At 46.8% G+C, this 15,171-nt stretch overlaps 1 protein-coding gene across 1 annotated transcript in view; it reads right to left on the reverse strand.

The window, feature by feature from the left end:
- Positions 1 to 15,171, reverse strand: part of NEGR1 (neuronal growth regulator 1) — a 307,368-nt gene that overhangs the window by 145,201 nt on the left and 146,996 nt on the right. Inside the window, exon 2 of the mRNA XM_064516359.1 lies at positions 13,557 to 13,789. Coding sequence (XP_064372429.1) covers positions 13,557 to 13,789 — 233 coding nt within the window. The remainder of the gene's footprint in view (positions 1 to 13,556; positions 13,790 to 15,171) is intronic.

A 15,171-nucleotide genomic window follows, 5' to 3' on the forward strand; every position in this document is an offset into this window, starting at 1 on the left:
TATATGGCTCCTTTAAGAAAATTCTTCATAACAAGCTTTGTTCCTAAAAATAATCAGGTTCATGTTACATGACTTGTTCCTTAAAAGGGAACAACATACCTCGTAGGCACACCGGGGAAAGGAAGATAAAATCCTTAGGTGTATCCAAATCCTCAGCATTATCTGATGAAAGCATAAATGCGAAGACAAACCCTTTAAAAATTAGAAGTCCTAATAAAGCCTCAAGTGATGAAGAAGTGAACCACTGCTTTAAGAAAAAAACCCTATTTGAATTTCCCCTCTGTAACTGAGTGTTTTGCTGGATCTTTTAAATGGTAGGGAATAGAGCAGACGAGAAACACCACAGGTACTTGTGCAGGTCAGGACGAAACCACGGCTTTACCCTTCCGCCTTGTCCCGTCTGTTCCCAGCTGGCACTTCCCCCCCCCGGGGACTCCCACTCGCCACTGTGCCTCCTCCCTGGGCATGACGCGGAAGTACAGCAGGGCATCTGGCTACAGCTATGAGTGGGAATTATCAACAAGTGGGAAGTATTTTAATAATTTTCATTCATCGCTGCTGTTATTGAAAATACACTTCCATAGCTGGATGAATAGTTCACTAAAAAAAAAAAAGAAAAGCTCACCGAAAGGCATCGCCGTGTCAGACGCTCAGGTCTGCTGGTCTCTGAAGCACTTGTAAGAGGCTCAGGGAAGCTGCAATATTAAGCGTTTGAAAAACCAGTGCAAGAATGGCATTTTTCATGCCTGTTTGCTTCAAAGGCTGCTCTAATTTTGCTAATTGCCTCAAAGAGGGCTTCGATTTAGTATTTGCTACAAACAGTGGTCTAATCTAGTTTATCCCATGAGTCTGCAGCTGTGTTCAAGTATCGCAGTATGTTTGCTGCTCGCTGAACTGTTCTTCTGAAATTAATTTGCTCAGTTCTTTATGTGAAGTGATTCATGTCTATGTAGACCAGATGAATACATCATACTAGCTGGGGACTCAGCCATACTATTCTTTGACATAACTGCAGGAACTGCAAAACTGTATTTTCATGGCAGGACATAGAAAAGTATTCTCTTAGTTAATGTGCTATAAAAACCTGAATCGCCGCTGTAATGATCAAATAGAAAATAGAAGAATAATTTGGATTCTCCTCTACCGTAAATGCTGGCTTTCTCCAGACCTGAGAAGACCAGCACAGGTCTAGGTGGCTCCAAGCGCTGCTGGAAACCGTGCCATCCAACCGCGCAGCGCCGGGGTGATCTCCTCCCCTTCCCTGCGGCTGGGGCCACCTCCGCGAGGCGTCACGAAGCCACCGCCGGCGAGGCGGCCCGGGGGCGCGGGGAGGCGCGGGGAGCCCCCGCCCTGCCCAGCCTCTGCCTGCTTCTGCGTCGCCTCCCACCGTCGGCCCACACCGACTCCCGCCGGGGTCGCGACTTTCAGCCTCACATTTTTCTGTTGGAAGAGTCTTTAAAACTGCACCTTTTCTCCTCGGATTAAAAGCCCGAAGCCCAGTTTTATTTACAAATCAAGGGTTAACTGAATCCAATTTAGCGATATGAATAAACCACTGATATAAATAAAACTGCTTATTGAAGACCGATGACTTCGATGGGCTCTAGACCCACCGTCTGAAAACTGCCTCGGAAAGCATAATCTCCAAAGTCGTTCTCGGCATGGGGGGGAGCTCCACTCTATGTACACTTTACATGATACTTTAATGTACACACTAAGTGTTACAGTTGCATCAGTCACAATTGTTAAGCACAATTTTTAAAAAAGACTATTTTTTTTTGTTCTGAATGAAAACACCTGTGTGACCGCCTCCAAATTTTGGTAAACATATTTACAAACATATTTCTTTCTTAATTCCTGGGACCAAATGAATTAAAACTTCATTCATTTAGGAAAACTACCTTTGCCTCTAACTGTTTTCTTTGCCTTGAAGAATCTTAATAATGGAATGAAACAGACTTGAAACTTTTCATAAAGAAATCTTCTGCCTGTTACATATTTACTTAATTAGGTTGTAATTAAACTAAGCTATTAGTTGCTGTGACAGTGATTGCTATGTGAGGTCAACAGCTTGCGTAACGCAGCCGAGGCTGAACACTCAGCGCCTTTGACGGAGTCTCCAGTTGCCAGAGCACTTCAAGCTCATGCATTTCGCTCTTTCATCTGGTTTTCCTAATGGGATCTTTCTATCTCTTCCTGATTACGGATTTATATTAATGGACTGGTCACTGGAGGCAGAATATTTTTGCTTATGTATAATTTATTCAGCTTTATTAAATAATCAGGATACTAATAGGTCATGCATCCGTTTCTGCTGAGGCGGAGTTACCTACGAAGGGTATAAATCACAGTCCTTCCCACCACTCCAGGTAACAGTCTCCTGAGGATGTCATTAATTTGAAAGGGGAACAGAAACAGAAGCATGCAACACAGATTTAAATATTATGCATCATATAAGGCAATAAAAGACAAAACAAATTTTCTATGCTATAAGCTTCTCTAGGCTTAAAAATGGAAATGCAGCAGGCAGCAGACGGCTCGTTTTATCGAAAGCATTCTGTTTAAGCCCTCCAAAGTCTACTGCGCGGGCACTGCGTGAAGCACCATTTCTGCTGGTGCTCGGCCCAGTTTCCGTGGTCCGGCTGATGCTTCTCCAAAGAAAAACGACCCGTCCGCCCCGCCGCACGCGCCGACGGACAGCGCTTCTGCCGCGAGGACGCCCCGGGCCGTCCCCGAAACGCCGCCCGCCCCACAGACGCGCCGCGCTGCCCCCGCTCTGCCCCCCGCGCCCCGGGGAGCCCGGCGGAGCCCTGCCCCGCTGCCGGCTGTCACCCGCGGAGCGCCGTCCACGGGGAGCCCTGCCTCCGTTCAACGCTCAGGACAAGCGTGGCCAAAGGGGCAGCGCAGGAAGGAGGGAAACCTGACCAAAGCTTTGATGGGATTGCTGTATTTCGACTGCGGTATTTGCTGCGTCAGGTGCCACCAGTGTGAGACCAGTCTGAAAGCAAAATGCTGACGTGGGTCCCTGAGGCAGGCGCAGCTCCGGAGCCGCCCGGCAAGGGCACCACGTGGCCGAGGGACCCCCCGGACCCCCCCGCCCCCGGGCTCTCGCCCTGTTCAGCTCTCCGTCCGCGTTAGCACTGCGCCAAGCGGGAACGCACCCGCGGGCGCGGCGGGACGCGTCGCCTTCGCTCCCGACAACCGGCGTTCGAAAGCTACTGAAGCAGGAATAAGAGGAAATCAAATGAAAAAAAACCGAGTAAATCACAGTAATCACAGTGATCACGGTGACAGGCAGCGGAAAGCTCAATACGACGTTACAGCGCTTACTCGAGGTAAGGTGTACCGCCAGCACCACTCGCAGGGTCTGAGCGAGGGTAACCAGCAGCAACGCAAGCACCGCCTCGGTTCCCCAGGGCAGCCAACGGCCTTTCGTTACATTAACCACAGTAACCGGACGGCAAAGAGGCTTCTGAGAGAAGAAATACAGTGCCCGCAGTAACCGAGAAACACACACTTATCGCGCCCAAACCCTCCGGAGTTACATGCCATGTTTATCGTCTTTTAAACAATATTCCTGCACTTCACCCCGACTACGAGATAAGTTTTGTAGGATCCTGCTCAAAAGAAAGTACGTCTGAAAAAGCAAGTGCCACTAAAGTATTTGCATTGCCACGATTTATTTTCACAGGATAAATACATTTTTGAGGAATTACAACTGAGGAAATAGTATTCCAGTGTTACAGTCTTCCAAGTAAGTCTTGTGATGAGCGCTGAATCTTTTCTGACTGAAACCGTCAGCAGTTCTGCTGTTGGATTCAGTGGGAGCAGCCGATTCAATAAATGTGAAGCCTTAAGACAGGACGAGGCTGGGCTGCCCTGGTAACGCCTCGCCTTGCACGACCCAGAGGCACGCGGCAGTCCGCGGGGAGCGACTCGCGCGGCTGGGCTCAGCGGCGACGCGGACGCGTCCGGGCCCGGGGTCCGGCGGGGTGGGCGCCTGCCCTGCGAGGGAGCAGCCCCATCGCGGTGCCTTCGGCAGGCCGCGACGTCGGCAGAGCTCCAGAAACGCGGACGGAGCTGCCCACCGTCCTGGGTAAGGGGTACTCAGCATGGAATTATTTTCACGTTTTTAAGTCCAACACTTCCAGTTGTAAATTCCTTAACAAAACTCTTTTCTTTTTCTTCATTTAGATGTGGAAGATTAGGGAGACAACCCTCACTTTAACTAAAGAGAAATAAAAATAAAAAATAGAAGCTCTCCTCATGGTTTTTAATTACTTCCCCCACTTCAGATCGCTCTTACGCACAGTAACGCGTTTCACAGACGCTTGCTGCAATGCAGCTGGGATCCAGGAGATCCCACCCGCGTCTCCCCCCGGCCTGCGTGACCGCTGCTGTGCCCGCGCTCGGGGTCCGGCCCGCCCCAGCCCTGACACCGCCCGCGGTGGACGAGCACCCACGCTCCTCCCTCATAAATTCTCCTTTGGAACCAGCTTTTTTTCCAAAACTTTTTTTTTAATCTTTCTTTCAAAAAGTTTCGTAACGCTTTTGGCAGCTGGAGTTCACACAGCCGTTCCAATCTGCAGCTTTTGTTGTGTTCGAGGCAGACCTGGGTTCGTGGGGCGGGAGCTCATCACGCCAGGGAGAGAGGAGACCATGAGAAACCTCCCTGGACTGGGTGGGCTGTCGCTCCCCTCCTCCAGCCAGCCTTTCCATCAGTGCCTGCATTAACAGGAACGGCAGCGAACATTTCACTGTTCGAGCTCCAGCACTTCACGGTGGAGACAGACGGCTCCTCCTGCTTCGAGGGACTGCCTGTGACCCATTCAGGCATTACTTTTCTAACTAACTTGAAACACAGAATTTAATCGTGTATGTTTTTGCCCTTTGCACTGTATTTTAAGCCCATTAACCTAAGTCACATTTTTTGCTTACCCCCTTGTTTTTTCCTCCTTACTTCTGCTGTTGTTGCATAATGCGAAAAGCTACAGAAAGACATTTTGGATGGTGCGGAAAACATGTTTTGCAAGACTCTCACAGGTCACAAAACAACTCATTCCACTTAATTCAAACGCAATAGAACTAATATCCTTTGGACCAGAGAGCAAATGATTGTTTTGTGTTAATTATCCTCTGCCCGCACACTTCAGAAGAGGGCAATCCCGGGTTTATAATGGAGACTCAGCTGCAGCAGTGACTGCAAGGTGTCTCCACCCCTCCAGATCTGTTAATTCCCGACTAGTGCAACCCTGTCCTGTTCCAGATAAAGTATTCCTGATTTACACCAGTGTCAATGAGATCATCTGGTAAGGCAAAGGGTCTCCATGATTCAAAATCTTTTAAAGCAGGGGAAAAGCTACACATACATTTATCAGAAAGAGCTATCCCCTGCAGCTCAATTTAACGTCAAGAGATGTAAGAATGTAGAAAGAATTTAATGAACGGATAAAAGAATACAAGCACTAGAAAAAACATTTTGACTGGTCATTAATGACAACTCTTGCTTATACAGCCCAGAGTAACAGCGACTCCAAACGCGCTGTTTACTGCGGCGGAGGGCTCCGGCTCCGTCCCCGGGAAGGGTTTCTGCGGCCGAGCGCATCGCGCCAAGCGCCTCGGTCTGCGGAACAATTTCTCAAGGCCTTTTCCTCACTGTTCTGAGCGGGGACAAGATGATAACAGTGGCTGGCACTAGCAAGTTAATTTTATAACTAAAGCTGACATCCTGCTCGAGTGCTAGCAATTTAAAAGAGTAATGGATTGTCAGTTTTAGCTGGAAAGTGGTTGTTACGTGATTTTAGAAGTCTTTTGCATATTTATTTTGTCCCACTTTAAATAAATTTGGGCAAGATTGATCTTGTTAGCTCCAAATGCAAGTCCCTTTTGGCCAGATTGAGGAAATAAATTAGACTTTGCAAACATTGCAAAGACTAAATCAATACATTAATATTTAGGGGACATTAAGGAGGTTTATTAAACAGAAAAAGGGCCTTGAGTATTACTTTGGAAATACTACACATGCTTGAAACAAAACCTTGGTTGCAGTTATGGATTAAATCTATAAATTGTATTTACATAGATAATTACATTATTTACACACACACTGTACCAAGTACAGCTCACATACAGGAATGAAATGATACAGAGAAGGCAGAACAGGAACAAGTTCTGTGTCTGCAGTAGTCCCTAAAGCGAGTAGGATTCAACCTCGTGCGGAGTATATTAAAATCAAAATGAAGATCTGAAGTAACTAATGTAAGAAAGCTTTTGTGCCACAAATTCCCCAGGGTTAGCATTTTGGTAGCTAAAGAAAGAACCGATATAAGCAAGAACAGTATATTTTTATATTTTAAACTTCAGTCACTGCTCGCTTGTACATTTAGGAAATGCTAAAGAGAGGAGGTCTTAAATTTTCCAGATTTTTATGTCCCCCTTTATCTCCCTGTTCATGAAGGAAGCTTACTACACAAATAGTTTGAGTCTTCTTTTTTAAACTAAGTGCGAAGCATCCTGTTTTTAAGAATTAGCTCAGGAATGTTCTTTAAGAGCACGCTGTTAGGGACACACAACTAACATGATAAAACACCAGACCCGTTTAACTGCCCTAAGTTTGGGCATCCCACCGAGACACGCACAGCCAGGAGCCTACGCTGGCGACGCAGGCAGACAGGCGCTTCTGAAACGCTGTCCTCTGGTGTCGCCTACGACCTGAATTCAGAATCAGGACGCGGTGACCAAACCTTCACTGGACATTGAAAGCAAAGAGTAACGCTAGAAATGTGCTTCACGAACGTGCTAGAAGCGTACTTCACAGAACACTTGCTTTTTCCACTTTCCGTAGCTTATGCCTAAAAATGTCCAGAATATCAAGCCACTTGCATGATCCTACAGCAGACTTAACCTACCGTAAGCCACGAAGACAGACCTGGGAAAATACTGCCTATGACTCTGACCCTGTAATGGCAAATAAATGTTTTTTATGAAATGTGCTGAAAACATGAGCCATTGCTACACCACAGAGAAAGACAAAAGAAAATAAAGGAAAACAAAGGTCCCTGCCTTGAGGGGAAATTGCTTTTCCACCCTAATCTGGTATCATTTTAACACTATGAACAAAACATGTGAGTCAGAACGTCTGAGGGTCCTTCGGCATTAGCAGGAGAGCCAGCGAGTCCTAACAGCCACCTGAGCCTGGCAGGGAACTCAGGATCGTTCCTCTACCCCGCGAAACTAAGAGTGAGAGGGAAAAAAAATAGTTCCTGGATTTAGCAAGGAGCTGGCGCGTGCCCTGGAGCACATAAGCACCTGGTGCGAGGATGAGGAGCAGAGGTCCTGCGGGACGGCAAGGCAGAGGGGGCAGGAAGCGCTTTGGCGAGGACGGCAGCTCGAGGCGGCGGTGGAGGAAGTAAAGGCAGGCGGGACAGCGGGGACCGAGGGTGGGGGGTGGTAAAGGGAACGAGACCGGTTTAGCGACAGGTCCGTGCTTAACTGCTGAGTTAAGCTCGAGTTGTGCATCCACCATACAGACCGAAATACAGCTCTGAGGAAAATACCTCCAGATCCAGACCGGGCCTCCAGATCCCGGTGCACGTCATCACCAAGGTTAAGAACATTGCCAGGCACCTCTTTGGCATTCAGAGAGACAAACGCAGCTTTCAGATCTTTATCCCCTCTTAGGAATAGCCCCGGAGCCAAGGCGGACCACCGGACGCAACGCCTGGCCCGGGGGCCACCCTCACCGCACAGGACCCCCCTCGCCCCGGCGCTAGCGAGCTGCACCGGCACCAGCCGCGACCGCCGCCCCGGCTGCTCCTCCTGGACGCCAACCCAGGACGCTGCCCTCATCGTAACCCTCTCCTAATCCCTCAGTAAAATGCACGCATGGCTAGGTCACGTTTGTCTACTCTTGTGCGAGTACTATCCTTTAACTCGCGTGATTATTCTCCCTTCCCAAGATTCATAGCAAACGTATTAATAAAGAGTAACGAATTTCGCTCCGAGCCTCCACTTTGCTAGGTCAAACAAAGCAATCGCTTTCAATTACGTCTCCGTTCCCCTGATCCTCTCGGTACATCTCCGTCGGCGGAGGCACTTCCGAACGCGGTATTCCGGCCTCCGCCTTCCGGGGCCTCCCGCGGGCACCTCCGCAGGCACGGCGGGATCCGACCAGGCACTCAGCAGTGCGACCTGCACCTTCCCGGCAGGGCGCAACGGCCTCATTACTGTATCCTGACACCTGCAAAACGTGAAGAGAACGCGAGACTTTGGGCTTCGACCTTTAACTCTGCCCTAAAGCAAAATTAATTCTCAAGCACACCAGTAAACATGTCTTAATATTTCTGCAAATTGCAAAGGAAACACAAGCTCCGAGGATGCAATTTAAACTCTGACAGAATAAATGTCAGATTAGAAATTGCAGAAATTGCAACCTTTCCCTAGAAAATTATGAGTAATGTAGTATGGCGAGAGGCATTTCATTTTCTGACTTCACTATAGCCAACATCTGATATTTAAATCATCTGCAGTTCACGACTTTGCAGATCAAGCATCTGGCTCTGCTGTAGATGGGATTGATTAAGAACTCCTACCTTCTACACTTTAATTAATTACTTCATAATGCTCACGTCTTTTTAATAAGGTCACTGAAATACTGTTAACTGGATTTTCTTCCTCCCTTTCATGTGATTTTTCCTTCATTGATGTAAATGTGGGCTAAACAGACATTACGCTTTTTTCTTCTTTTATTATTTATCTCATTTAGTTTCCTCGGTACAAATAGATTTAATTACGTAACAGTGATCTAAACTTAACTTCTGGCGGTCTTGTTCAGGCACAGAGCAGGGATTTGGGAGATTCGCATTCAGCTCCCAGTTTGGCCAGAGATCTCCGGCGTGGCCTTGGCCAGCTCCGTGGCCCCGGGAGCCCCCCGCTCCGGGCCGGGGGCCGCGGGACTGCGGCGGGGAGGCGGCGGCTCTCCTCCAGCCGTCGTCGCTGACCACGGCCCTTGTTGGGCACAGGGTCTGCGGTTTAACCTGGGAGTGCACAACGGTCAGGGCGATGCAGCCCAAAGAGCATTTTGGGAAGCTATTGTGAAGGGACAAAAAAATGCATAAAAATGGAAGAGAAGGAACGGAGGGGGAGATTAATTTTTTAAACTGAACTGCCAAGGACAAAACAGGAGCCACTGACAGCCTTGGTCACAGCAGCTAGCAGGAAGGTGGATTTTGTGGCCTGGACCTCTTCACCTTTCTCTGTTTTATTCGTGGGAAATAAGGCATCTTTCACCCATTAAGAAGTATTTATTCTCTGAAACACTCCCTAAATAAGGTTGGAAATTGTCAGCCCAAACAGCAGAGAGAAGAATATTCAAAATGCCCTCTACTAAATATGTGTACTGAAGTACAGGGAGATCTCACAGACACACACACACACACACACAAGAAAAGAAGGAGAGAGGGACTTGCACAGCTTTTAAAAGTGAGGGTTTCACAGCAAGCAACTCAGAGCTTGAACTTCTTTAGGAGCTTATGAGCAGACGTAAATCTTTGTTCTTTTAATTTATGACACGCTGCCTACAGCCCAGGCCCTTTAAATTCTCCTGTTTTCAGTAGGGGAATGTCTTCTTCCCTGCGGAGGAAGCCTTTGCTGTGCAACGGGATATGGCAGTAGGGCAGGGGCATTTTGGAGGGCTAAGACTTTGCTTCTCAGATTTTCCTTTGCTTCTGTTGTTTCATGTGCTGTTGCAGATCTGCTGCTGATCATTTATTCACAATGTAAACTGAAAACCAGCCCTTTGTTTGAATGGTTTTACTTTGGCTTACGATCTCCTTTTCCTTTCATTTATTTCTCCCTAATAGCAGAAGTTATTTCTAACCCTTCAGTCTGAAGTCATGAACACTACTAAAAGAAAACATAAAACTGCCTCTATAAAATGTTATATCATGCCTATGAACCCGATTCAGGAAGACAGGATATACAACCTTAGAGCACCAATTAGCTATCTGATCTCCTCTTTACAGTTGCAGCTATTTTCCAGCAGGTCTATCTCCATCTCGAAGGATGATAAATCTCGCAGCGTTACCTCCCAAGTCACCGCATATGGAAGGTGAAGTGATCGTTTAATTAGCAGTGTAGGTATCAGGCCATATGACTGGAATTGTTTACATGCTTAAATCAAAGCACGAGTTCATAGCAAAGGCCTCAGCCGTGCACGGCTGACAGTCCCTGCTCTCTGCAGCACCCCGGTCTGCACCCCGAACCGGGGCTGGCGGGGAGCAGAGGGCCGCAGCGCGGCTCAGCGGGGCCGGAGCCTCCCGGCGTGGCTGCTCCTGCTCCTGCTCCCGCTCCCGCTCCTGCTCCCGCTCCCGTTCCTGCTCCCGTGCCGCCTGCTCCGGGCACAGCCCCGCTCCGCGCCCCGGCGTCGCAGCTGCCCCCGCGCTGCCTGCTAACGAAACGGCACAGGGGAAACACACGGCCGGCGACGTCTTAAATTTTATCTTGAAAACGGTTCTCTCATCCCAGCTGCGGTGTTCTCGCATTCCAGGTACGGTTCACAGATCTGGCCCCTGTTTGCTATGTAAAATAGAACCGAAATGATATTGAAGTAACTGAATATGTATCCAACTGAAATAACAATTGAAAATGTCAGAACTTCTTCATTTCAGCTTCCCCGTCCAATAGTGCATAAATACTGCCGTACCCCAAGAACTACCTCCCCTACACAAACAACACGTATATGGGCCTTCGCGCGACAGCTGCCTTCCAGGAAAGGTTATGAAAACGACGAAGGTACGGCTTTTCGGCTGCGCTAATAAAATAATATTCTTTATGCAACAAATATACTTAGTTCTTACAAAACTACACTCTGACGTACTTACAAAGCAATAGGGTCAAAAAGTCCAGTGGTTAAAAATAATTAGTCTGACAAACAGTTCGCACATGATTTGTAAGGGATTTTGGTGTGCCATATGGATTAGTAGAGATTGCCATTTGAAGTCTACTGCTTTATATTCATTGCTTTATTACTCATGAAGAATGCAAAAGAAAATGTTAATGATGATTACACCAAAGACTAATAAATTAAAGCCTTAGGTTATACTTTGCATTTCTGAAGATATAAATGCAATCGCTTAATAATTATGCATATTTTTAACTATTGAGTCATTATTTCTCTATATTCTTGTAGTTAGCTTAATTAATTATAAGCTTTTGTTTATATGTTTTATACATGCAATTAATTTCCAGCTTTGTTTTTTAGCCCCTCGTGTGAGGGCATTAGCTATTACAAAGACAATCAAAGCCACGAGCTGTTCACGCTGGAACAGTACAGTAAATACACACACAATGCAAAGCTCACACCCGTGTTCCGCAGTGCTCCTACCTGCAAAGCATCTCATGGCAATAAATGGAGGTTTTTTATTAACAGTATTGGGATCTTAGACAATATTTCTCTGAGAAAATTGCTGTCTGGAAGAAAACAAAACTATGGATTTTTATGTTACAGCAAAAACAGCTTAATTTTTGCCTTCACTCTTTATTTTGGTTTTAATCAATGGTTCATTTCTGTTTTTGAAAAAGTGCTTTATTCATTCTATTTTTATTTTTTTAGGCTGATGAGTTAATTCTTGTTTTTATAACAATGATTACAACGGTGCACACCAGAAGCAACACTTGAGGTGCTCTAATGATATATTGCATTTTTAAAATACCAGTCAGAAATGTAGTAAACTTCCTATTTAAAGCGTCACGGGGGTAGGACAAATCCGCGCTGGCAGCTCAGCTAAATGCCATGGGAACAGGGAGCAGGTCTGGGTCGCGGGGCTGCCGAGGGGGTGCCAAGCAGCCCGACCTGCTCCTCCGCGCAGCTCACCGTCCCGCGAGCGGCTCCAGGAGCGGGGAGAGCCTCCGCGGGCTGCCGGCTGCCCTGCCCAGGGGCTCCGCTGGACCGGGCGGTGAAGCATCTCCAGGCTTTCTGCCGGGCTGCGCTGGAGGAGCTGCCGCTACAGACCAGCCCGGCTTCCCCCCGCAAAGCCCCCGTCAGCACCCTGCTCCTGGAGAAGGGGAGCGGGCGGTGGCGTGCCGGGGCAGCCCTGCATCACGCCGCCTGAACTCTGCGTGACGCGCGGCGCGCTGCTGGCTGTCTCGCGGCATCCATCACTTGTCTTTTCTTTTATTACATGATCATCAAGGCGTGTCTTGTCGTTCCGCTCCATCAGCTAGTGCAACAGGGGCCTGATCCAGGGCGGCTGTTCCCTGGTGTGTCACAGCAGCCGGATCAGCATTGCGAGCAGAACCCTTCTCTCCTCCTTGTAGCCTTGTGCAAGTTGTGCTATTACTCCTTGCCAACCACAAACCTCTCCTTCCATCACTTTCATTTGGTAACGTTAAAAGCAGCTTCAGAAAGCCCCAGAGTATGGGGCTCTATTAGGTAAGCTGAAAGTCAGTCCAGGTACCTACAAACCATTATTCAGATTGCATACGGTCTGGGCTAAGGACCGTAAGGCTTCTGCTTGCTGAGACTGAGAGCGACGCTTGCCATGTCTGTCTGCTTCTGAACACGTCTTGACATCAGCAAGGAAACGAGGATGTTTCTGGCTGGCTATATTTGGTAGCAGCTTTAAAATGCAGAGGCTGTAAACCCTCTGTGAACTCAGTGCCTCATTATGCTACTTCAAATGATGACGAGGCTGAATACTATATGCATAATAACCGAATTTTGAACCATGCAGCAGACCTATAGCAAAGCTGAGGGCTGGAATAGAGACCGCCGGAGGTCCCCTCCCACCTCAGTTATTCTGCGCTTCTATACAGATAAAATTCCCTTGCTTTGCACCATAACGTGGAGACAACACCACAACGGTATTAGAAAGCTGCTTCCACCCTACATGGTAACAGCTGTGTTCAGACACGTACTAGGAGTTACTAGGTCAGACACTTCCTCAGCTGATCATTAGCCATAGCATATTACTAATGCAATACAGCAAAATTTACCGTTAAAGGACAATCAGAGCTTGACTCCGTTGCTGATGCACCAGATTTCATTTTTCATTTCTACTTCATTTCTAGTCTAAGACAGCCAGTAAGACAGGCAATATTGTTTTATATGTACCATAGTCAACAGAGTGAATAAGAAAAAAAGAGGATCCAAGAAAAGGGGGTAGCGTACCAGGGGAAGAAAGGGTATCTTTATGACAGGCTGCAGAGCTATGGCAATAGCAGCAGGGACTTAAACCTGACGTTGGCGAGTTGGAGTATTAATGGTCCCCTTGACGATCTGAATCAGCAAAGCACTCGGCAGGGATTGCCAGGCTGCAGAGATCCACAGACCCTGCCGGGCTAAATATCTACCTCCAGGGGCCTGGGGGCAATTCTAATTTTATACACGATCAATTAAGGGAGGTAAATATAAATTAACTAAAAAAACAATTAGACTGAGGAAATATATTCTAGAAAATATATACTCCAAAAAAGCACTTAATTGACTTTTCCGATACATAAACCTGGATATTTTAGTACATTTCAAATAAAGATTTGTAATTCCTTTGAACACATACCGTGTACAGTTAAGTGCACCTGCATCGTTCTAGGAGTGTGCTGGGTTTGCACAGAACACGTATATGGACCATCATCCGTCACGTCTACGTCCTGTATCTGCAGGCTGTACTCTCTTCTGTTTGCTGTTGCAATGGAAACCCGAGGATCTACAGACCACTTATCACTTCCAGCAAAAATAATGCTCGACCGATTCAGCCAGGCACCTTTTGAAGCTCCATCTTCCAAGTAACACCTGTGGAAAAATAATGAAGCAGTGAGTATGGAAATGTAGGGAGTTTCTAAATGCCATTAACTTGCCATTGATTTTTAGACTTCAATCTAAGAATCAATAACAAGTTACTGGTAAAAACCAACAACAGTCAATACAACCACAGTGTGTTAGACTTGAACCTCAAAACACGAGTCAGAAACTCAGAAAGCACTTTTCAAGATGATTTTGGCGTCTCATAAAACAAAACCCCTATCTTACAGACACTCAGTAAACATAAATATTTTTGGTATGCCCTTCCTTTCTGATTTTCCTATTGCACAGTGTGCAGTGGAGGAGCAGTACAAAGTCTCAGCTACTCCTGAACCGAGCTCCGAGGCTTCGTGCGGCGACACACGGGAGCGCAGCCCGTCCGGCCCCAGGCGCAGCCGGCCGCGACCAGGGGACGCCTGCCGCGAGCCTGCCCCAAACCCCGTGCTGCTCCGGGCACGCTGAACTGCGGCTGGCGTGGGTAAGCGCCTCGGAAACGACTTCCACCAAAACTACATAATGACATCTTAGCATCTAAAAGGAATTTCCTTTCTAAAAGGTTATTTAGATTTACAATTGCTAATTTTATATTTTACACATCTTATTTAAAGTAAACATACATTGTATCAGCTTGGATTTCCTAGATGAGAACAACAACGAAATACAAAGCACAGCTCTCTTAAATAATTTTTAAAACACCAGTGGTATGGTAGTGACTCAAACTAGTGTGATTTATTTATAATGCCATATATCAGCTTTTGCGCAATTATTGTTTATTAGAAAAAATTACCAAACATCCTGTTCTTGAGGCTATAACAGTCAGCTTAACCGGAGCGCTGGGTCACATCCTCTGCAATCGGATGCAGATATATCCCAGACAGATACCTTTCTTTCTAAATTTTATTTTGAAAATATTCCTCCAAAGATTAAAGACTTTCTTCTACGCGACTACGAACTACAGCTAGAGAATGAAAATACATACATCTAAAGCGTTTGATGGCATTTCTGCAGAGTGCCTTGGGGGTGTGAACATGGTGCTTGAGATTGCTACGAAACTGCAAGCTGAATGCAGCAGTGGAGGTTACTGCCAACTGCTTGGAAGTAATCAGCTGAAAAATATAAAGAACGAGGTGTATTGGAAAATCTAATTTGCAGTCAGTGTCACCATCCGCAGAATGAAAACCAGTAGGAGTATTAAAGGTCAGTGTTAACTGAAAATCTTTTCTGTAGATATTCACCCCCCCCCAAAAAAAAAAAAGCATACCAGAAGTATAAGCTACTCAGGTAACTAAGGCGCTGCGATACGCTGCTATTGTCAGTATTTTCTGTTGCGGATTAGAAAACATTTTTAACTTCCCTTTCAAATAGCTTTTCAC

The sequence above is a fragment of the Dromaius novaehollandiae genome, chromosome 8, assembly GCF_036370855.1.
Source record: "Dromaius novaehollandiae isolate bDroNov1 chromosome 8, bDroNov1.hap1, whole genome shotgun sequence".
Classification (NCBI taxonomy): Eukaryota; Metazoa; Chordata; class Aves; order Casuariiformes; family Dromaiidae; genus Dromaius; species Dromaius novaehollandiae.